Raw genomic sequence first — 25,776 nt, forward strand, 5'->3', positions numbered from 1 at the left:
AAAACCTTGAACTCTAATTTATTTTTCAGTGCATAACATAGGTAACTAACAGTGATTAGCAAAATATTAAGATAAAAAGAAATACAATCGAAGCTTAATAAGTCTAAGGCTTACTCCTTTCGTTTTTAAGAACAAATTGTCATTCCACTTTCAGCAAAAAAAAATAAATCAACCAAAATATTCATTCCTCTTGAAATAAATTAGAATGGAAGTATCACGTGAATGATTTCAGGGCTAAGCCTATAAAACCATAAACTGATTGCTTCGGTACCTATTATTTTGATTATCACGATCACGATCACGATCTATGTATAACGCACACCGTCTAAGAACTTTGCGTCTGTTGCTACTGTTGCTTCCTTAAACCTATCTAGGAGCGAAATTTTTAGTTAATAATATTTATTATATTGTAGGCACCTTTTTCCCTTATTTTCAATCAAATTTCAGTTTATAAACATACATACATAGGTACAAAAAGGAGTGAAACAAATCATCGACTAATCCTTTAAAGAACAAATTTAGTTTATTGGATATATATACCTTATCTATTTACCTAATCATTAATTCTTGCCTTTCTTTCAGCATAAATGCAATGATATTTTTAAACTCACTTTAATTAGCAACTGTCAATAAATAATGAGCCATTACTCAATTCATATAACAAATTTTTATTTTTATCTTAGAATTTCTATTTCCATTTCTATCAAATACCTAACATGTTTGTAGTTCTACTTCTATTCATATAGCCACAACGTCAATTAATTCAAACCTCTTTGAATAAAACCCATACTTTCAATCGTTCATTGAAACACCTGGATGAATTCATCTTAATTGAGATGCAACATTCATCACACATCTTCCCACGTATGTGTTTATATGCGCCTATGTGCCTGATATAAGCCGATATATCATTCATGAATTCAAATGAATATCAAAATAATCACACAAACACTGCACCACCCCATCTCACCTTTTTTTTTTTGTTGATATACCTACTCGTAATGTTATTCAACCAAACGAATCTATAAAATTTTGTTTTGATAACCTTCTGCAAAACTACCACCTATGCTTTTATAGAAGTATCATGCGTTTGGGTTCTCTAAATATATACAATTTCGCATAATCAAGCATTAGCAAAGCTCAATTAAAATAATATATTGTGAGAATTACACACTCTCGCATCGCACTGAACACCTCAGGCTAGTTCTGTTGTTAATACCCCCCCCCCCCCCCATATTAATTAAGTCTTTTAAGTTGACATACAAAACACAATACGAACGACAAATAACTGTTGTAGGTATATGAACTGGGTACCGACAGGGTTACCTCGCAGAGTTTTCAAAAAGTTTATAATATAAACAAGTGAAGAGAATCCACTGAGAAACAGAGTCCTCTTTAATATACATATGTAATAATATAATCGTTGAATTCCTCCACTTATGAAAGAAATTTTACGTGAGCGAGTCATAATTCTGCTTGTCAAAATTCTTTACGAAAAAATTCTGTAGGGTCAAAATACCACAATTCAAAGACCATAATTCTGTACGTCATTATACTGTAAACACAAAATTATGTACGTCAAAATACTGTATGAACAAAATACTGACTTGCAAAATTCTGTTTGGTAAAGTTCTGTACGGCAAAATACTGTATTTTCAATACAGTATTTTTAAAGAAATTTCCTTTGATAAAAAAACACTAAATATGTCAAAATCAATATACATTTAATTTTTTTTTCAATCCGTTTTAGGTATGCAACGTATTTTAATTCAGATTGTTTTTTAATTAAGTGTAGTTTTGTTTTCTCTCTCTTTTTTTCAGTAGCTCCTAATAAAGTACCTAGATTAATCAGCATTAGAAGCTTGCCTCTTTATTAAGTTGATCTCTTAGAAATTCAAAGTAAACCCTCTTTTAAATATATCTGTATTTCAAAATTCTGTAAAAATGCTGTAAAAAATATCATTTTTATAAAAGTGCGCTCGCACTTTTTTACATTACCAAAACGATATTTCAGTATTTTGGCATACAGTATTTTGAATACAGAATTTTGCAACATACAGAATTTCGACCCCAACCCAAATTTTACATAATAGTTCTATTTGTGGTTGAGTTATCATGAGGGTTGGGGTCGAAATTCTGTATGGGCCAAAATTCGGTTTCCAAAATTCTGTATTCCAAAATTCTGTATTTTAAAATTCTGTAAATTCAAAATTCTGTATTCTAAAATTCTGTAAACACAAAATTCTGGATTTCAAAATTCTGTATTTCCAAAATTCTGTACTCCAAAATTCTGTAAATGATTTACAAAATTTTGGAGTACAGATTTTTGATATTTTCTATGCAGAACCTTGAAGCAGTTTGCGTTCGACAGCTTAAGTTAAGTGTTATGCGTTAATCGTAATATAAAATTAATTCAGAAAAATTGAAAATATTAAATCATTAAAACCTAATAAAGAAAAGGATAAATTGTGTGTCAATGGTTTTATGTTTAATAACGAAGAAAGATCAACTTAAAAAAAAAAACATGGAAAATGAAAATATTTTTTTTAATGAAAAATCTCGGAAAACTTTTCGGAAAATAGGGAACTTAACTCAAATTAGACATACACTTAATAACTCCATTCGAATTTTGTCGAAAAAAATTGAATTTTTTGAGAAAAATGAAGTTCAAGCCAGCAGAACATGAAAATCTCGGAAAATTCATCGGAAAATGGAGCTCTTAATTCAAATTAGTCGAACATTCAATTATTTATGTCCAATTATTTCGAAAAATTGGAATTTTTTGAAAAAAAAACAAATTCAAGTTAATAGAACATGAATTTGTATGGAAATGAAAATATTTTTTTTTAATTGGAAAATCTCGGAATTTTTTTTCAAAAGTTGGGTACTTAACTCAAATTAGTTAAGCACTTAATTATTCAAGATAATTTGAAAAAAAAAATTTTTTTTTCGAAAATCACAGAAAAAAAATTATTTTTGTAAAAAAAATTTTTTGTTTGAATTTTTGTTTGGCACCTAAATATTATAACCCGAATTTTTTACTAACAGTTTAAGGCATTTTCTGCTAATTGCTCTGCTAACTATAAATCGAGTTAGCAGAACATTAAGTTTTTCCAAAAGTAGGGGAGCACTTGATTTAATTTTGGGGTACTTGCTCTGCTTACTTGAGGGACATGTTTTAATGTAGAGATTTAGAATTACAGAATTTTTAAAAGCAGAATATTGGATTTGCAGAATTTTGAAAAACAAAATTTTGGATTTACAGAATTTTGAAATACAGAATAATAGAAAAGCAGAATAATGGCATACAGAACTATGTTCATACAGAATTTTTTCTTCAGATACAGAATTTTGGTCATACAGAATTTTGGAATACAGAATAACGACCCGTTCCCTTATCATGAAATATGATACCTATAACGAAAGTTAATGTTTTTCGGAAGCTGACTTCAATATTCGGGTTTTAAAAATTCTGATTTGTAAACGAAAATTCTGTTATTCAAAAACTCTGCTTTTTTCTATTCTGTCTTTCAAATGCTTTTTGAAATTTAGTTTTTCAAAATCCTGCCAGAATAGGTATATTTGAACAAAAAAAATCAGCTAATTCAGTTTTTTTTCATAGCACATGCGCTTACTATTTTTCTTATTTAATTTTTTCAATATGTATTCTTATTTTTATTTTTTCTTATTTCAAAAAAGAATAAATTTTCTTAAATTTATAATTTATTTATTTCAAAAACTTATCCATTTTAACTACATACTTTTGGAAAATACTTAACAAAAAAAATTTTAGTCTAACTAAGAAACAAACCGACATCTTTCAGGTCGTTCTAAAACAACGAAAATGTTATCATGTTTTGTTGTCTCTTAATTATAAATGCACAAATTTGGAAATTGTAGGGATGAAGATATTTAGCCTTGTTTATTATCTAAATAATAAAATTTATTTCATTCAATTATCTTTAAAAATGTGAAAGTTATACACCGATTTGTAAACGATAACCCGATTTATACTTGGTCCACTTAGCCTCAAAATCTTTTCCTAATATTTTGAAATTGATTTAAACAAAAAAAAATAAATTGCATGACTGGGGTCGCACGTACTTGCTCTTATACTTAAAGTAACTATAATGTTAAAGCTTGTTATACAAGAAATTTAAAATTTGATATTTTGAAGAAATTTCATAAGTAGTATAAAAAAATTAAATCTGTTTTATTAATTAATAAAACTCAGTTTTAAATTATCTTAGCCGTTTTTTAAAAAAATAATTTTTTATGTATAAAATTTTTTTAACATTTTTCAAAAAAAAATTGGTATGCCATTTTGAAGAAATAATTAATTCACACATAAAAACTAAATTCCAAAATTTTTCATTGATCCGTTTAAAAAAAATTGATTTTTCAAAAAAAAAATTTGAAATATTTTTTAAAAAACCAAAAATGCGTTTTTTGAAAATTTTCTAAAATTTTAATATTATCTTTACTTACACACTTTTGTATAAAAATTTTCATTTAAATCGGGTAAATGTTGTACGAGATATTCAGAAACGAAAAAAACCGTTCTATGACAGGTACCGTTAATAACGGTACAAAAAATATTTTTTTTATTTAAAAAGTTGGCTCTTATGTGTAGTACTACACACAAAAATTTTAATCAAAATCGTTAGAGCCGTTTTTGAAAAAAATTAACTTTTCTATTTCCGTTATATGGCAGGTACCGTTAGTTTTGGTCATAAAAAAAAAAATTTCAATTTCATCTCTAGGGAATCACCAAAAACTGCTAACTACCAAGTTTGAAGAAAATCACTTCACTCGTTTAGGCTGCAGCTCCAGATAGAGACAGACAGACAGACAGACAGACAGAATTGCCGGACCCACTTTTTTGGCATTCTCTATCATCGTAATGTCATGTAAAATTGTTATCTCAAGTTCGATTTTTTTTACGAATCCTAAACTTGCCCTATAGTACCTATATCGCAAGTAAAAATGACAAAGTAATTTAGAAATCAAATACGCAGAACATTTTACGAGATGATGATTTTAAAAAATTCTGCAAAAAATTAGAAAAGGATTTGGAAAATGGATTTTGTAAAACAGAATTATGAAAAGCAGGATTTTGAATTCGGCAGGGTTTTGACCCCTTCCTATTTTTGTTTTGTCACTAATTAAATAAAGTTTAATTTTTACTCTCTCATATGAGTTTCCTGAAAAAATCAGAGAACTAAATCAAACAAAAACTTAATGAGACTCGATCTCAATCCTTTATTAATGAATTAAATTAAAGAAATTTGTACATAACTTTGCAGATGGCGGAGTATATGTCAGTCAAAAAGAAAAAAAATATCATCTTATAGGTCTCAAGAAATTGCACATACCAGATTGAGAAAAAAAATGCACTATCAAACAAATGAAAATTAATTAAGTTTTTTTTAAGAAAAAGAATACAAAGTGTACATAAGATAAAGATATGATTTCATAATTCTAACGAGCTAGAACCCCAATATAACGTTCTAACGCAAAAAGTTCTAAATTCGAATTCTAAGGCGTTAGAACTTGTAAAAATGTGAAATTGGAATAAATTTATTTTGCGCTCTACCAAGTTGGTAAAATTCAAAATGGCGGATCGAGCAAAGCACCCTCAGGTTTAAAAATTACAGCTTTCATGTATGACTTAATACACAAGCAATCTTTATAAAGCAAAATAATTGATTGGACACTTTATTATACATACTATCCTTTTTAAAAAGTTTACAACAAGGCAAGAATTTTGAATTCGAAAAAGTGAAAAAGTGGACAGTTCAAATGGGTGAACGTTGCTTGAAATTTACATATTAAAGGTTTGGAAAATCATCTAATACGAAATTTCAACTTTTGAATTTTGAATTTTTTTTTGCGACTAATGAATTTTAAGTTTTAGTTCAGCCAAAAGCTAAAATTTAAAAAGATTGTTAAAAATTTCACTCGACTTTGACAACTTATGGGTTAGGTTAGGTTAAATGGGCTGACAGTTGATGTTGTTACCGTCACACTTAGATCCCTTGTGATACCCTGAAGTATTTATAACCTCATTAAAAAAGTGTAATCCTATGAATCCTATGGTTATGTCTAGCCACTTGGTAGACTTGACAAAGTTTAGTAGGCTGTTGCCTGACAGTTCTGATAGTTCTTCTAATTCATTAAAGAAGTAGTTCCCTAAAAATGTTTTTCTAGTGCGGCAGAGTGCTGTTCGTCCTCATTGCCGCAGCCTCTAGATAGATCATCTGTGCTAAGCCCTATTTTCTTTTTATGGTAGCAAAGTAGGTTATGTCCCGCTAAGACACTGTGTTTACTGTGTAGTAAACCGCAGGTATCACTCTTTTTTGAAAAATATTGTTGAAGATATTTCGTTTTATTTCACATTGTGGGATTCTGATGTTATGGTCTATGAAAGAGGGATCAAGTACTGAGCCTTCCCTTGCAAGCTCATCCGCTTTTTCGTTGCCAAACACATTACTGTGGCCGGGAACCCAGCAGGGTGCAAAGCAAAGAAAACATTTTTTTTTTAATTTGGAAAAAAACTTGACAGGGAGCAAAGAAAACATTTTTTTTTTTAATTTGGAAAAAAACTTGACAGGGAGCAAAGAAAACATTTTTTTTTTAATTTGGAATTTTTTAAGAAAACAGATAAAGTATAGTTTTAGGGTCTTAAAAACATGTTATTACGTTAACACAACTCTGGATCATCGTGTTTTGATGTTGAATCATTAATTAAAATCATTCAGTGAATATAGATATTACGATGTTTCTTCACAAAAGCTTACATTATATTAAAATTTCAAAAATCTTTTTCTGTAAAAGATGGACTCCAAAGCAAAATATTTACCATAGACGTATAATTAAAACAGAGCTAACACATATTGAGTAGTGACAGTATAGCAATTGGTCGAAAAAAAAATCAGAACTAGTTTAACGCAAAAAGTCCTAAAACACAAAGAAAACACAAACGTTAACCCTGACACTTTTCCATTTGAAAACAGTCTCTTTTTAGTTAAAATTGATATGTTTTTATGCACCTCAAGAGTATAAGATTAGTGAAACCCAGCAAAAAAGGAAATATTTTGTTCAAATATTAAAAGTCAGACGTTAAGTCAAAAAGCCTGTATATAATTCCAATGGTAACCCTGACGGGGCGTGTATAGACAAACGTCACACTTCATTGTAACGACTCATGTTAATTATTATGTCACCGGTCTTTATGTTTAACATTTACTTTCATTTTCAGTTTAATAAATCTTAACGCACAAAAGTAACATTATATCCCACCACGTGCCCAGTACATACTAAATAAGTAAGATACAAAATTCGACAACAATTGTAATAATTTTTCTTGTCTTCTTTCATTCCAGATTCCATTGATGCCAATGAATAATTTCTCTTGACAACTAATACAATGCCAACATGCGATAATAAATCTAAGCTGACATCGTCGGGAAATCCCTCAGCAGCCGAACCCGATCATCATGCCTCTGAGGCGGCCAAAGTCAAACGCACCAAAGAGCAAGCCTATTTCAATTCTTATGACTTTGATGCAATAGAAGTGCTTCCATATGATGAAGATGAAGTGGAATGCCCTAAAAAGCAACATCAACACCCTCATGGATGTCATTCAACACATCATCACTACCCCAAGTATTCTGTGGGTGGTGGTTGCGAAGTCTGCCATCATTTATCACAATCGCCTACAGCAGCATCATCATCAGCACTTGGTTCAACACAATCAGGTGTAAGCCATAATTTAAAAAGTCCATCTCATCACCAACAGCCGCAGTCACAGCAGCAATTGAAGTCAAAGAAAAAGAAAGAATCTACATCCAGTCATAGCTCCAGTACTAGCAGTAGTTCCTTTTCGCATCCCAGTAATCCATCGGATGCAAAGAGAACGTATCTGAAGCGAATCGGTGCGTTCTTGACGTCACATTCGATGGGAAAACGATCTTCGATTGAGACCTTGGCGGATATCGAGAAGCAGGCCAAGTGTTGTTCATCATCAAGTCAAGTATCGTTAAATAACAGATCTACAGTGGCAAAGCTGTTTGAAGGCAAAACTATTGTCGACGATGTTGCTGCCGCCGCCACCGCCAGCGGAAGTATCAAGCGAGATCATGTCATAGATGAAGCTGGCAATGGTAATTTTCTCCTCCCGAGGGCCATGCTGAAGTATCAGAAGTAAGTGTTGAATGTAATAAATATCTCTTTTTAAGTTAATAATGCGGGTTGAAGTGAGTGGGAAAAAGGTTATATTTACATGGAAAGACAAAGCCCCATTGGGAATGGGTTTTTGTTAAAGATAGATAGTTGATACAGTTTTTTTTTTTTTTTTGTTTTTGAAAGAGAGCGAAATTTATTGCAAATGATAGAGTTTTGGATTTGAATGCAAATTTTGTTTTAGGGTGAGGCTTGAATTGCATCCTACGGATATTATGAATAATTCATTGACTCTTACAAAGGAATTCACATTGACGACGACACGGTTTCCTGTTTTGGTTGGATTTTTTTAGTTGAGCTCAAATCAACCTACAAAAGATATTAGAGGCACCTCATTTGTATGGTTGAAAAGTTGAATACAAAAAAAAAGATGAATCTGAATTTTTTTGTATTCGAAAAAGGAATTTCATTTACAAACCCGTATATGCTAGTGAATACGCGAAAAAAAATCCTTCTTTAAATTGGAGATTTACCCCATTTGGGAAATTATTGTGCAAAATTGGAGGATTATTTTAGGGTAGCTATGAAATAAGATTTTTAAATGGTCGTTTTAATGAATAGATAAAGAGTTATTAGATTTTGTTTAACAATAGCGAAAAATTTTTTTTTTTTTTTCCTTTAGAATCTTTGATAGCGTTAGATACTAGAAATTTGGTGAATTTTATTTGTATTTTATTCATTAATTTTGTACCATTCGAAGTGTACAAACAAAACTAGCAAATTCACTATGTTTCAAAGTTAAAAACATTATTTAAATTTATTAATCAAGCCATAGTTAAAAATTATTCAAGAAAGAAGTAAAAAATCAGGTAATAAAAAAAAAAAACTAAAAAAGTACTCATACGCCCGAGTGTACCAATTTTATTCTGTTAAACACAAGACTCCAAAAAATAAAAGCGAAACTGATTGAAAATGGTGAGTGGAACGTTTTATTTCAAAATGTTCTATTTTTCAGTTTTTATAAACTGTTCTAGACAAATTATGAAAATTAGTGTGCTCTAGATTGAAAGGTCACCAATTTTGGTTCATGTTTAAGAGTACACATTTGAATAGTGAACATCGATACTTCAGCGTCAGTTTTTAGTTATTTTTTTTTAATTTTTAATTTTGATAAAAAAAATGAATTGATCTACAAAGCTTTTTTACGAATTTTGTGTAAATTTTCCACGTAACATCTTTTTGTTACGCACACCGTATTTTGAATTAGCCCACGTTAATAATTGTTTTAAATGAAGGCACAAATTTAAGCCGACTTGATAAATGTAATCTAGTTTAAATCAAAAATAAGAATTGAGATTTCTATGAACTTCTGATGAATCCACAATGCAACAACGCTTTAAAAATTGGGACACCGTGTTACTCCAGTCAAAGCGTCGGAAAAACGGCCTAACCTTGCGCACAGAGGCACTGTCAGTAGGGGTATATTTGAAAGGCTTAACCCCAATTTCTCACCACCTGATCATTCTTTTTAGCGGAGTTATTGACAAAAATGCATTTTTTGGAATATTTTACTTCGAAGCTAATATCTTTGCTCCAGATTATTGTAGACCAAAAAATAAACATAAATTCTCTTTCTTATAATATTTTCTATCGTTGTATGTAATTTCATCGTATTTGAGTGAGTAAATACAAAATGGCAGCCATTTAAAGTCAAATTCTTGTTGTTAAAAAACACATTTTTGTCATTATTTCGGAAAAAGCTTTTATCATGATTGAAATTTTTCTAACCTATTTTGTAGCCCTATTTATGTCCATAACTCGGCTCCCGTGGGTCTTAGAGAGCTAATTTTTTTTATATGTAGATAATTTAAAGGACTACAACAGTATTTTATTTTATTAGCCAATACTTGCACCGTTTACAAAATAATAAGGCAAGAGTTTGCTAAACAAAAAAACGTCTTTGACTTAATATTAATTATTTTTTATTTGTTTCAACAAAAATAATGTGCACAAAATCGATAGAAAATGTTGTAACGAACAATCAATAGCTTTATTTTTTGTCGTAGGACATTCTGAAGCCGAGTTATTCGACAAAAACGATACTTTTGGGTGTTTTCGCACCGGTTTTGCATGCGTTCATTTATCAATTGCTCTGCCATTTCTTTGGTGATAATGAGCTGATTTTTTTTAGAACTAGAATTTTTGTAAGATTGACAGTAAAACTTCCATTTATTTGTACTTAAAAATCAATGGTTTTGCGAGAAAAAATAAACAGTTTTTAATGATAAAATGCTACATAGAGAAAAAAAGACCCGAATAAAATAGAACAAAAACAATAGGATTTCTCTATGGTTTTCATTCAAAAAGGAAACCTTTATTAAACAATAAGGTATTCTTTATTGTTTTAAAATCTGCATTTGTAGGATTTTGCCAATCGAGCATGCCGGGGATCGAACTGAAGACTTTAAATCATTAGACGCACACCTTATCACCTGAACCAGCCTGCTATACAAATATTGATCGCGATTTTTTGTTTTAGTGCCAAGTTGAGAAAAAAATGAACTTTTCAGTCGAATTTTAAGAAGATTTTATCTCTAAAATAATATGAAATCTATATTGGAAAACCTTCTTAATCGTTTAATTTAATAAGATTTTCTTATAAAGCAGTTTAATAACTCAATCTGTTATTTTTAAGGTGATAATATTTTTATCTGTGTATAAAATGGTTTTTGCGTATAAAACGTCTCACTTTGCTAAAGCGAGAAACCAACAATTTATGGAAGAGATTTAAAATCAATTAAAGAAAAAAAAAGAAAAAAGAACGTATACACCCGGGTGTACCAATTTAATGCTGCAAGATTCCATTAAACCTTGTTGAATTATTTTATAACAGTCGTTCAGAACTAGCAAGCCTTCATCCAGTTCATATAATTGGTATTGATTAAAAGGGTGTTATTTAAAGTTGCCAAATTTTAGAAAGCCAGTAATCCCTTTTCTATAAACCACTACTTACGACCATTGTTTTTTTATTGATTCAAAGCAAATTTAAAACAGTGAATAGTTAACTTATTAATCCACATGCAAATCTCCGACTTTAATTTTACTTTTTCGTACAAGGTTTATTTTTTAATGAACCTATTAAATACCTACTCGTAGCAGTTTGTTAGTGTAAAGACCTCTCATCGCCAATCATCAGCACAATTTATCAAGTCGTCAATAATTTTAGTATTACTATCTACCAAAATAAACTTCTCAAATCACCAATAACAAAGTAGCTTATCCTTCAAAGTTTATCAATTAAACTTTCAAAAGAGATTGCAACTTATCTTCATCTGCAGTTGCAGTTGCAGTATTTTTAATAAGTCTTTATCGATAAACACTCACTTCGTTCGACTAAAAAATTCAAAATTAAAAAAAACAAAACTATTTCATTACGCACTTTTCGCATCGAACAAAAATAATAACAACAAAACAAAATACCAGTTACTCCACTTTTATGACCACAATTACAACAGTTTCCTCTAAATTGCCTTGCAGCAGCTTCTCTTTGCAATTACAATCCTCGCCAACAGTAATTGAGAGGCTATTTCATCACCCGATAAATAAATTGGCCATCTGACATCAGATTACCCGCTGGCAACGATTCTAATACGAATACTACCCATCAAGATGGCTGGCCCAGTAAATAAAGGTGCTCAAGCGCAGTAGCACATAGTGCAGCCGTAGTGTTTTACTATCCGGCCGGTGTGCGGCGTGCGCGATGTGGAGCGGTGGCGACGACGCCGACGACGTACGCAACCAGTCCCTGCGTCTGGTCAACCTTGCATTCTTTTGCAATGCAATGGTGAAATTAATACCATTGCCGGTGTTGTGGACCGCAAAACTGAGCTAAAGGGGCATCGTAGTGCACCAACTGCCAAGTGTGAGAAGGTAGTTTATTCTTCTTCTTTTGCTTTAACTAGTTTGCAGAGCTGTCAACCCCCAATATACATTGTTGCTATTGAGTGTTTGCGTTCATCCACTGTCTTTGTCGTCGTTTTATATCCACATGAAGAAGAGTTTGTTTTTTTTTTCTAGCTTCTAGGTGAAGAATTCCATCTTCAAATATCAAGCCACATAAACTCAGTCAGCAGTGGCTCAAACATTCCCGCTCTACCATAGATTACCATTCCGATGCGAACCGAAATTAACTAAATTTATATGCACGCGTGTTTTTACTTGCCGACTGCATTTCTATAAGGAGGTTAAGGCTTTAGTCGGGCGCCAAACCGGCGTGCATCCGTTGCACTAGTGTCATGAAGGCAGCCATATGCAATACATTCTTTCATATCGGTGCGGTGGCGTCCATCGCCAATGCTATGTTTTTTATTGAAGGTGTTTGTGCGTGTTTTTCGTTTTCGAATCGAATTCGAATGAAATATCTTCATTTTGTGGGAACATGTCAAATGAACACGAAGAAGCCGGTAATCAGTCTGACATTCAACTTTTGGGGGCTCTTTGTTTCTTTTTTGCAAAACTACAACACGAGTATAACCTCTCCAGATCCAACTCTATTGCAATGATTTTGAAACTTTAAACTACACCACCATGTGCTGTCAATAATTTGTCAATTACCATAGTCAATATCAATATCATCATGATGGGTGGTAATGACACAAATCGTGACATTTAACCGGACAGAGTTGTTTAGTGTTTGAAGTTGATGTTCCTACATACATACATTTAAACATCATATCTTGACTGGGGTAAAGTTGATTGTAGCTGAGGCTTCTTGAATCATCTGACAGAGCAATCATTTTCTTGTAATGAGTGTACTTTTGGTGTTGGTGTTGCAAATGCATTCTTCAGATTGCAATTGAGGTCGACTGGTTACCAAAATTTAAGCTGTCAGTTTGATTGAGGTTAATTTGACATTTGGTTAAAAGGTGACTTAAGGTTTTGTATATACGATTTCAAGAGGTTGAGGACGTTTAGGTATTTTACAGAAATAATTAAAGGTAGGTACTTCAAAATCAGATTGTGTTGATAACATTTCTTAAGCGAGGTCTTACTGTTTGTTGTGAAAATGTTTGGTATTTGGTGGGTCAAAAGTTTTATTTCATAACCATCTGTCAGAGGCAAGCTGACTTCTTTTTAGCAAAAAAAACTTTGTACTTCGTTTTCCTTTGGGACTAGATGATTATGAAAGATATATACCACAGTCCCCGGAGGAATGATTCGGTCTCAAGAATTTCGTTCAAAGGTTTAAAAGCTACTTCATGCTGCTATTTGCCGCAGTCGTGTATGAATAAATTAGCTTCAGGACCAAATTTTCTAAAGTTCGCTGCGAATCGACTTTTACAAAAGGTTTGCAAATGCGAAATGCAAGTCTTTGCTTACTGAACTGCTTTCACTGGCAATATGGATGAGCAGAGCATACTTGGGACAGTTGTCCATTCAACTGTCACACTCTTCCAGGTTGGTTATACGTCATCAATGTCAAGATTTGAGCCTTGAATAATTCCTGGCTTTTCAACGGAGGTGTAATATTCGGCCAGAAAGAATGGAAACAATAATTTGATTAATGGTAAAGAGTGTATACCTCTGCCATGTATGTAGTCCACATGTATTAAACAAAAATACATAAAATGTTATAAAATGTTTGATACTTATTATAGTCTAAGAGCCAGCCAGGTAATTGCTTACAGCCCTATTTATAAACTCGTCATAGAGAGTGCATAGCATTATGTACTCTTTATAATGTCTTTAAACAAAAAATTGTGATTTATAATATTTATGCAACGTTTAATAGAGGTTGTATAACCTAAACGCGTTTTCAGGTTGTTTAGAGCCTGAATAAGAATATATTTTGCTCAAATGTCAGTTGAACATCACATCATTGTCACAAAAAAAAAACACAACAATGATTTGTATAATTTTTATTGACGAATTTAGTTTTCCTCTTTCTTTCTTTATTTCATAATCGAAGTGAACAATTTGTAATGAACTAAAATAATAAATAATAAATTGTGTTTTTTAGAGATTTTTCCCTGATATGAATTCTTTACGAGAACTTTTGCCCGCAGTAGCCAAATGTGTGTTTTCATTTTTCATCTTTCTCTTTTTAAGCCTTTTGTTTTTTTTACACAGAAATGATTAATGTATAATATTTTTTAATTGTCAACAAAAAACAAATGAGAAATCGTATTTTCTTTTAGAATTTTTCTTCCTTCAATATGACGAGAACTTTACCTCTACCCGTACCGCTACCGCATACCCTCCAGTGTGGCCAAGCCTTTATTTTGCTTTTTTAGTACTTATTTGGACACAAACCTAGCATAATTATAATGGCTAAGAAAATGTTTTAATAAATAGAAATATATGTAACGTCGCATAGAGGCTACGTAAAACTTTATGCATTGTATAACTATGCAGCCCTTTAGAGCTGTTTAGCGAAATCTAATAAATAAGGCTGTTAGTATTTAGCAATTTATAATCTTCAATGAATTATATGAGAAACCGCTGGTCTTCCTGTCCGTAAGTGTGGCGAACATTTGTAAAATTTGTCATAAAGGTGTACAAAATTACAATTAACTATTGTCATATGCCATATGTTTAAGGACATTCCCAAGTATGTTACTGCAAAAAAAAAATCTAGCCAGCCGCGGCAAAAAGTGTCTGCCAAGCACTTGAATGTGAACAAAACTTAAAATTAAGAAATCGACTTTAATTCAAAAAAAAAATTTCAAGACAACGGCAATACTTACAAAACCAAAAGCTAGCTTTTTTTAAAGGTTAAGAGTTATACTAGTTTTTGATTTTTAAATAAATGTATTTTAATTCATATAATTTTTGAAAAAAAAATTTCAAACACAAAGTTTTGAAAAAAAAAAATTAAAAAAAGTTCAAATAGTTTTTATTTCAAAAAATTTACCTAATTAAGTACTAATTTTGTTTCCAATTCTTAATCTATTATATATATTAAAGTTTGGTTTTGTGTACGTTCGCTAACCGGCCACACCGACTGACTTATTTTCTTAATTGTTTTTTTAAATCAAAGAGGCATAAGAGGAGAAGGTTTAAGGCAAAAAAAAATTTAAGATTTTATAGGGTAAATAGGGGTAACAACACATTGAAACAAGAGGCTATTTCCTAAACGGTAAGTCATAAAGAGTTGACTTTTTTTTAAATGATAGACAAATTTATTCAATAGCTAAAAAAAACCAAGTTGTGAAGGTTTTTTTGCAGTCATAGACCTTCGACAAAAGACTAATTACAGGTACGCAAAATTTTGCACAGAAATTTACACCATGAGAAAGATATTAAAAAAAAATTAGGGGTCGAAAACGGATTTTTTTCATAGGCCCTGTATTTTGAAATAAAAATTTTTGAAAAACAACCTAATTTTTAGGGACATTTTTGAGTAGTCTTTTTTTTTTGAATTTTTTAAAGTCTGCAAAAAATCTCAAACTTATAGGAAATATAGGCTTTAGTCATGCGCAAGCATTTACAAATTTTTAAATTTAAAAATGATTTTTGACTGAATAACGGGAAAAACAAGTTTTTTTGTCCCAAGTTTTTTGGGGGTTTTTAACATAGGCCATAATTTACATGCGCCACTTTTGCTAAAAGTTTAAAAGTGAATATTTTTTAACTTTTCAAGTTTTGATTCCCTTTTTCATTTAAAATGTTAACTAATTATATAGAGTCGAAAATTAAAAATAAAAACAAAAAATGGCGGAACGAAGTCCGCCGGGTCAGCTAGTTCTGTTATATAATTTTAGTCAAACACAGAAAACTAGAAGTCAAAATCTCGTTTAGATATTGAGAAAACTGAAAATTACGAAATCTACTTTTTTCCCCAAAACCAACATTACAGTGTTTTATTTTCAAATTTTCTTCAGGAAACTATCTAAATCTATGAGCTATGTGGAAATTAATTTTCATATCAAAATTAATGTGATATAAAATTTTCTTTCTGTATTAGATTTGAGATAAACTTCACTGACGACTTTAACAATTTCACCGGCACACAAAATAAAAAAAGTGTCATGTACAAGAAACCAGACCTACATATCTTTCTATATGTTTTTGGGCACGCTGAATCCGAATTTCAAGTCCGTTTGGCCCTGTCACCCTCCAGTTTTGAGCTGTGACTGCATTTCGTTTGAATTTGTATGACTTTTATGGAGTTTTTTTGCATTTTTCTCGAAACTGAAAGGTGTTCGGGCAAAACGGACTTGAAATTCGAATTCAGCGGGTCCAAAAACATATGTAAAGTAAAGTAAAAGTAGATATTTCTAGGAATAAGCTCTGAGTTAAACTACGGTGACCATCCATCCCGGTTTACCCGGGACTGTCCCGTATTTGTACAGCTTGTCCCGGGTTTTTATTTAAGAAACCAGAGGCGCCTCTAGGCAAGCTTTAGTTTTTTTAAATGTTCGTCAATTTTATTTAGTTCCAGCTTCTGTTTGTCAGGTTGCTACACTAGGAAAAATGTTTTCGAATAAAGAACAAATATGCAAGAGTAAAGAACCCAGATTAGTTTCAAAACTTTTACGGACATGTAAAAAGCTGTGTTAAAGATCATACAATTTTTAAAATCATTTAAAATAAAATTAAAATGTTAAAAAACAGCTCTCTTGATTTTGATTAAAAAATATTTTTTTAGAAGTTTTTAACAGACATTATTATAAAAACATTTTCTTGATTTCTGATTTCGTAAACGACTTAAATGATTTCAACAAAAACGCTCCCATAAAATCGTTTAGGAAATCTTGATGTATTATAAAAATACGGAAAAATTATGAAAACTCATTTAAAAAAAATTTAAATTTTTTTTGAAAAATCAATTTTTTTCAAAACAGTCCAATGAATTCTTTATCTGTCCCGGGTTTCGCTTCCTGAAATATGGTCACCGTAGGTATATCCGATTATTGAAAAATTGGGCCTTAGAAGAATGTTTTATTTATTTTTAAAAGAAATTTTATAGTTTTTTTACATATCATATAAAATTAAATTATGAGTTAACATTCTTAGCAACTTTAACCATAAGATTTTTTTTTATTTGGAGTATGTATATTATATATAGAATATACACACCAAATATGAGCTCTTAATAATAATTGGAAGGTCCTCCGCTTTGCAATTTTCCATTTTTACCTCAAGCTTCTACTCAAAAAAAAATCATTTTTTTTTAAAATCGACTTTTTAACAAATTTCTTTACATATTCTTGTAGAAAATTGAACGCTCTACAATAAAGGCCTTGTAAACTTTTTTCGTTTATCTAACCGTTTAATAGATATTTGCGGTCCAAAAATCGAGAAAATCTTTAAAAATTCGTTTTTTGTTCTTAATTTTGTAACAAATTGAAAAATTATAATAATCAAACGCGACAGACATATTCTTGTAGGAAATAGATTGTTCCACCAAAAAGGTCTTATTAACTTTTTTCATTAATCTAACCATTCTAAAGATATTCGATGTCAAATTTAAAAAAAAATTATAAAAACATTTTTTACTTTTAAAAATTTTCCAATTCACTGAAAATTCATTATTTTCAAATTAGCACGATATATTCTTGTAGGGGTTTAAACGTTTTGCAAATAATTCCTTCACATCATATTGATTGTTTTAACCGTTTAGAAGATATTGGTATACAAACTAATGCTAACTGATTTCAATAGTTTTCTTATGAGCCGTATGCATTGTGATTTGGATACGAATATCTTCTATACGGTTAAAGCAATCAATTTCATGTCAAGCAATTTTTTGTAGAACGTTTAAGCCCCTTAAAGAATATATCTTGCTAATTTGAACATAATTAATTTTCAGATAAAGGCCTCTTATTTTGATTATTCACTCCTCAAATAATAACTTTTAATATACTCTTAATAGAAAGTAATCGACGAACCGCACTTTCAATTCTTCTTCTTTTATCTAACCTAAAGGTATATTAGACTTTGTAGACTTTATTTTTTTTTTATAAATGTTACATTTTAGGGAATACATACCTGATTCATAATTTAAACTTTTTTTTACATTCTAATCAAGTCAATTTGTTCGCTAGCCAAAGTTGAAGCAATTTGTGTGTTATTTCTAACGCGCGCCACCTTCGTTATAGGCTAGACTTTTAAATTGATTTACTGTCATATGCAGCTGCAATGAGTTGCATCATTATGGAAAACCACCGAAACCACATATTTTTAACGCAACCAAGAAAATAAATTGGTTCTGGTGGTTAACCCACCATAGCAACCAAAACTAAAAAAAATATTTTGTCCCTCTATACAGGGTGTCCCAAAAGTAATGGATCAAACGAAATATGCTGATAGGCCAACTTTAGGGCTCTCAGAATTTGGTAACTTGTTCATCCCAAATCCTTACGGTTTTCGATTTAATGCAGTTTTTGTGAAATTTCGAAAAATCCCGACTTTGCAACAGTATTTTGCTTCCTCCGCTCATAATTGATTTTTCTTTTTTACAATTCTTTCACTTAAACATTGCCTAATAAATAAGAAATAATTAATTAATCAAAATATTTTTCATTTCATACACCATTTTGCTGCAAATTAATTAACAGTTCCATGTTTTATAAAAACTCAATTTCTTTCTTTTATTTCAGAGCAACACCCTGAAAAAAATTTGTATGGTGTAACACTGGTTTATTATTTTGAAAACTTGCCGTGTTATTGCAGTTTTCAAAAATGTATAAAAGTTTCCAAAGTTGAAGTTAGAACTGAAGATATTACAATTTAAAAGCAACAAAACAGGGCTTTTGAGAGAAAAATAACAAAGAAAAATAAACACATTTTCTCGACTGTTGTTTGTTTATTTCTTTTTGAACAAAAGCCTCGAATTTTGTTTGTTATTTTGCTCTGAAAACGTCTGTTTTTTTGCATTCAAATTGTAATATCTTTCGTTATAATTTCAACTTTGGAAATTTTTATTCATTTTTGAAAACTGCAATAACACGGCAAGTTTTCAAAATAATAAACCAGTGTTACACCATACAAATTTTTTTCAGGGTGTTGCTCTGAAATAAAAGAAAGAAATTGAGTTTTTATAAAACATGGAACTGTTAATTAATTTGCAGCAAAATGGCGTATGAAATGAAAAATATTTTGATTAATTAATTATTTCTTATTATTAGGCAATGTTTAAGTGAAAGAATTGTAAAAAACAAAAATCAATTATGAGCGGAGGAAGCAAAATACTGTTTCAAAGTCGGGATTTTTCGAAATTTCACAAAAACTGCATTTAATCGAAAACCGTAAAGATTTGGGATGAACAAGTTACCAAATTCTGAGAGCCCTTAAGTTGGCCTATCAGCATATTTCGTTTGATCCATTACTTTTGGGACACCCTGTATAAAAAAAAATTCAACAACATTTTATATCAGATTTTGCTCCGAATTTATTCATTTGAATTTGACGGAACCGCCATTTTGTTATATAGCCTCATATTCAAAACAAACCATCCAGTTTCAATTTGCCTTATTCCTAGAGACTGCTGCAAAAACCCTGCGGCGGCTGGGCTCTCAGTCTGCACCCACGCTTATTTGTGTGTTTTCCATCCTTGATAAAAATGGAAAATGAAAAATCAAAATAATAAATTGTATATATACTTGTACTTAAAACTAAAAAAAAAAAGAAACAAAAACACAACAAAAATTGAGGTAGGTATCAATTCCGCATGTAAAGAATAAAAAATTATACTTACCATTCAACTATTCTCTGCGGCGGGTTGTGTTTCCAAGCGAAGCTGACTTTCAATTTCAAATATTTACCCAAGCTTGGAGCTTAACGCATGCCTTGCCTTCTTGTCGTTTGCCTCTATTGCCAGTCACTCTATATGCTATAATGTGGCAACTTCTTTAGTCTTGTAGTATGTGGAGCAAAGTAAATTTATCTCTAGAGAAGCAATGATTAAGGTATGTTGAAATGCTTAAGCACCATGCAACCAGTTTTGAAGTGTTGCGCCGATCCTCCGAGCACCACCGCACCAAGCGCCTTAAACTATTCCAAGAGATTTCTGCTTAGAATGGAATATTTTGGCTTTTTTTTTATTGCACTTATATAGTTGCGCCAGGTAAAAATGAATGCAATAAAATCGGAAGGCATAAATAGGAAATGTGCTCGTAAATTGTTGCTGGAGACTGGAGAGTAGGTATATGTGAATTGCAACGATAAAAATAGAAATATAAGATGAATTTATTGGGCGGAGAGGAAGGGAACAAAAATGTTTGTTTTTATAATCGACTGAGTCATTTTGAATGTTTTATAGAAATGCAATTGACATTTAGTTTTTTTTAATTTTTTACATGAGAAATATCAATCAAGTAGGTACAAATTATATCAATGGAAAGTGTTGAATTTATACAAAAAGTCGACCTTGATAATTTGCCTGTATGAGATGATTTCATGGCATTGCTTTACCATGTGATTTACGGTTTGGAAAGAAACGATATTGGTTTGAAATGGTAACTGAGTGTTCTTTCTACCTTTCTGCATCTTCTAAAACCCCAATATGTTATTATGATAATTTCCTTAATTTTCTGATAATATATTTGGATCACACCCTGTTTTATTTTTTTGGTTACGGAGTTGAACGGCGCGAATAGTACTAGTATTTTTTATTCCAAGAAAGCAAGTCAAAGATTGACCAGATCCACCTAGTGCCCAGATCCATCTATGCGCTGAACCCGAATCCGAGGTCCGTTTCGAAATCAAAACTTATCTTTTTGTTCGGTACCTTACCTAAACGTTCAAATTTCTGTATCTGGGTTGAGATTAATTATTTTTGTTCTTACCAATTTCCAAATCGTTTTTCATTAAAAGTACCGTGTTTTGTTTAAAATACATGCTTTCTTAGAATATATTTTTAAAACAGTTTCTAGTTCTTAAAACATGTTGAATTTGGGTTAATGGCGAACAAAATTGAATTTTTTCTACTTAAGGTGTTTAACAAAACCACATGTTTTATACATTGTTGAAAAGGTCTAAAGGATGTTTAGTAAACGTCTTCTTTCCATAAACGAATAAAAAGCTTGTATTTTTTTTTGTAAATGTTTATAAAAAAAATTATAAAATTCATTCTTCAAAGGCTAAAAACAGCATCTTAAATGAATTTGGAGCTCCAAAATAAAAATGCAATTTGTTTTTTTATTAAGATGCATTTCTAAGAAAAAAAAATCAAAATCGTTACAGCGGTTTTTTTTTTACAATTTTTTACTTGTTACATATATACCTACATAAAAACATATTTTCATATATCAATTTCTGCACTCGTAAGAAAAATTTGGTAACATATAAAAATTACTTTACGATGAAACAAAAATGCAAAAAAAGTTCATCCCGCAAATCCGTCTGTCTTTCTGTCTGTATACGAAGCAACAGGCTAAATGAATGGTCTGATAAGGCTGTGAAAAACAGACCGGTTTAAACCGGTTTCAATTTTTTGATTCGGTCAACCGGTTTTTAGGGTTTTTTTGTCCTCGCGGTTTAAACCGGTTTTTCTAAAAAAAAACAGCTGAAAAAAACGTCAACCAAACAAAAAACCAAGTGAGACAAAAAACTGAAAACTTTTATTCCCTCTCTCAACTTACAACACAATTATAAATTTTCATTCATATTCAGCTAAGAAAATTCCTCAAAGCTTCTACTTAGGGTGAGTTAAGAACTCTTCAAACTAAAATCAAACAAATCCAACAACAAAAAAGCTTAGCTTAGGGATTTTCATCGAAAAGTTTTTTTTTGCTGTCAAATTCAAATTTGTTTTTTTTTCATTCCAAAACCAAAACCGGTTTTTTGGCCCGTTTTAACCAAAAGGAAAAAACCGAAAACCAGTTTTTGTACTAACAACCGCCACCCCCATGGTCTGATTAACATCAAATTTGGCAAGTGGCTAACCCCTCAGAGGGGTTTTTGGAATTTTTGGACTAAAAATAACGGTACACCAATTTAGGAAAGCTTTAATTTTATCGAAATCCAACGATTTTGTTAAAAAAATTCAAGTGCTACCTAATATGTATTTAAACAAGATCTATCTTTTTGTTTTTTTTGGTTTTAGGTTTTGATTAGTAATTGCTACAAAATAGTACCTATACCAAGTTTATTTAAAATTTTTGACAAAAAAATATTTTTTTTAAATGGCTCTAACGATTTTGATTGTTTTTTATTGAAGAACGTTTTTTTTATTATTCATATATGTATATTTTCCAATTTTTTTAATAAAAAGTCCTAAAAAGTTTGCGAACTTGAATTCTAAGAGCAAGTTCGTGCGATCCAGTTCTACATTGTATTTATAAATATGTCATTACTTGAAACATTTTTTTTTAAATATAGTTTATTGAATTTGTTATAGTTTATAATGCCATTTTGTAGTATTATCATTATAAATTAATATCTAAAAACGAGATTTTTTAAAAAATCATAAAATTTAAATTCCAAATTTTCATAAAATGCATCTTTATATAATTGCATACATTTTTAGAGATCAAATTAATTGATGAAACAGTTTATTTTTTCTTAGATCAACCAATTTTAAGTTATTTTAAAAATTTTCAACATACATTTTGGTGTATAATTATAGTTAAAGAACTTTTTCTAAAAAATTTCTTTGCTTCGAATTTGTTTGAATTCAATCAAAATGACTTAGGAAATCTGAAGTGGATGGAAATTGCCTGTTTTCTTTTTAAACATCTATTCACACTTACACGCATACTTCAATAATGGCTTAAACTGGTAGTTGAAGTAAATCAAAATACCAAATCAGTTTTTAATTATTTTTTCCTTAACCTTAAAAACTAGTTCTTGGCATCCTAAATACCTAACAACTTCCAACATTCTTGTCAATTTAATCAAGTTTCATTTTTCAAATTTATTCATACCTACATTAAATCCTAATACAACATCTTCGCAACAAGAAGATACTTTCTTTCATTCTGTCGCCAAAAACCACTTTCACACTCGTTTTCAGTTTTTTTTTTTTTTTCTTGCAGCACTACATCTAACAAATATTAAACATTATTTTCTTTTTTTTTATTTTCAGTGTTGCCTTTGGCAATTCAATGCCACTCGCGGTCATCTCTAATCTGGGAGGCTCGTCGACAAGCCTTATGGGTAGTAGTTCTATTAGCGGCCAACCAAACCAAGTCACTAACAGTAGCATAAAATCCAAGTCCAAACCAATTCCCGTGGAATCTTCTATCAGTGCCACAGATACAGCTGTTTCTATTAACAACAACAACAACAACAAACAAAAGCCACAATTAAATCTCATAGCTAGCAAAAGTGCAGCGGAGAATTCCGGTTTCGTTTCATCATCTTCATCAGCGTCGGCATCCTCCTCATCGTTTGCCAAGTCTACATTGACTACCAGCTCATTGTCTGCTGCTGAATCATCGATTATTATTGGCGAAACGAGTGCAAATGTTGATGTCAGTGGAACTGGTATAGCTTCAACTGCAACTGCAGCTTTAGCTTGTGCCCCAGTAGCAGTCGCCTCGAAATCAATCACGAATCCAAATGTTGTTAGTTCAATTACCAGTGATCTTCAGCAAAGCTACAATGAAAAATTAGTTTCATCGTCGTCTTCGTCGTCCACCTCAGCGAATGTTGCTATAATTGGTGTTGGTTCACCCAATGGCAGCAATAGAAGCATCATGACCAAAACGAATACTGGCAGTGGAGATGCTACCATTTCTGCCGGACGCAGCAGTAGTGGAAGAGGCGCTCGTGAGCGAACAAGTTCTCAATCGCATTATTCGACCGACAAAAGCGGTTCATCGGGATACTACAGTTCGAACGTGTGTTCCACGTATTCCGTGGAGGATCACATTTATTGTGAACCAACCATTGATATCCTGGAGGTTAATAAACCTGCCATCACAAAGTCTTCACAATTGGGCCATACAAGCAATCACAGCCATCGGCAAATCATGATCGTTCACAATAGCGATGATGACGACGAGGATCACCATCATCATCACCATCGAAGCCACCTGCAGCAGGATCATCAACGCCACCAGAAGACCATTAATCAGAATCTTCGAATCCTTGAAACTAGTATTGAGAATTTGGATAGGCATCTCAAGAGCTATCCGAAGCTCAGCAACCACGATCGATTGGCTGTTTTCGCCCGAACAAATAATCAACAATTACCAACGCATTTGTATCAGGTTCACAATGGCAATAGTATTGGTTGCGAAGCAGCGAAAACTCGTTATGGACACCTGCCAACTATTATGGAAGGTGGGGGAAATGATTTGGCAGCTTGCTTACAAAAGTCTTGGCAGGATGAAATCGCCGAGGATTCTCTTCTTGATATTGATCTCGATTCGTTTCTTCTGACAAATGAAAGAAACAAAGAAAAGTCAGCTGTCAATGGTATTGACAATCCGACTTTTGACAAATCTGTGATCCTTCACGACGAAGACATGGAAAACCATTACAAATGTGCAAAGTACATAAATTCATGTCCTGAAGACGCATATAGACTAGAGAGTGAAGTTGGTAATTCACTCGATCATTTTTTGAAAAAGTATGATGATCAAATACATTTTCAAAATACCCGGGAACTTCTTGAAGATGTACGTGATAAGATACGTCTTCTATCCGAATCATCAGAGGCGACAATAACAGCAAGAACTGGAGGCAACAACAACAAGAAGAACCTTCCTCATGAACTGGACACCATGATAAAGGCTCTCAAAGGCGAACTTGAATCCTACCTCGAACGAATGAACCACCACAGCGAAATGGAGATACGGCAACTTTGTACCGGTTTGGTTAAGAATCAAAACATTGTTCGGATGAAAAAAGCCTTCGAAAGGCGAAAATCGAACGCTAGCGATTCGGAATTCGACTTTGCCTATGAGGCTATTCGCGACGGTACGGTAATAACGGTGCAGCATACGCAGCAGCACATCGAAACGACTTCGATTCGGTGCTCTAGTGATCCCAATTTCAAAATGAAACGTAGATCGTTGTGCGATGTTTTTCCAAAAACAGACGCCGATTGTTATGCGGGTACATCCACTGCCACTATGATGGCGGGTGGTGGTGTCAATAATAATTGTGGACCGAGTGTTTTGAGTCAATTGAGTTCGGTAATGAATGATAATTCGCCGTCGTCGGTCGGAGCAAGAACGCAATTGCAAAGAAATCTTTCGTTTCACAAGCCGGTCTTGAATAAACTTGACGGAGAAGCCAATGATGATGGAGAGAAGGATTCTGCAGGTGATTGGCATCAAAAGAAACCTAGCAATTGGGAGATGTATTATGGAACAAATAGATTGAATCAAACACTTTTGGGCAAGAGAGGTGTCATAACGAATGGAAATCAAGCGATAATGTCATATGTAAGTCAAAGATTTTATTCAAATTTTATGGCTTTGTAATTGTACTTCCACAAACCCTTTTATTTCATAATGTAAGTTGACTTCCCATCTTTGCAGAAACTACGTCTGATTCGAAACATTTTTTTTTACAACTAATCAAGAATTTATTACAGTTTCAGTTTGCCCAAAACTTTTATTTCTGCGGACAACCATTTCTCCGAATTTTGCATCAAAGCCAATTTTCTTGGTTTTTCAAGTTGTTTTTTTTTAC

General features: G+C 31.7%; 1 protein-coding gene across 2 annotated transcripts in view; it reads left to right on the plus strand.

The window, feature by feature from the left end:
- Nucleotides 1–25,776, plus strand: part of LOC129917846 (uncharacterized) — a 148,326-nt gene that overhangs the window by 56,774 nt on the left and 65,776 nt on the right. For both annotated transcript variants that reach the window (XM_055998040.1, XM_055998033.1), the window contains exons 2-3: nt 7,386–8,205; nt 23,216–25,526. In XM_055998040.1, coding sequence (XP_055854015.1) covers nt 7,430–8,205; nt 23,216–25,526 — 3,087 coding nt within the window. In that variant the 5' untranslated portion in view covers nt 7,386–7,429. The remainder of the gene's footprint in view (nt 1–7,385; nt 8,206–23,215; nt 25,527–25,776) is intronic.

Source organism: Episyrphus balteatus, chromosome 1 (genome assembly GCF_945859705.1).
Source record: "Episyrphus balteatus chromosome 1, idEpiBalt1.1, whole genome shotgun sequence".
In the NCBI taxonomy this organism is placed as follows: Eukaryota; Metazoa; Arthropoda; class Insecta; order Diptera; family Syrphidae; genus Episyrphus; species Episyrphus balteatus.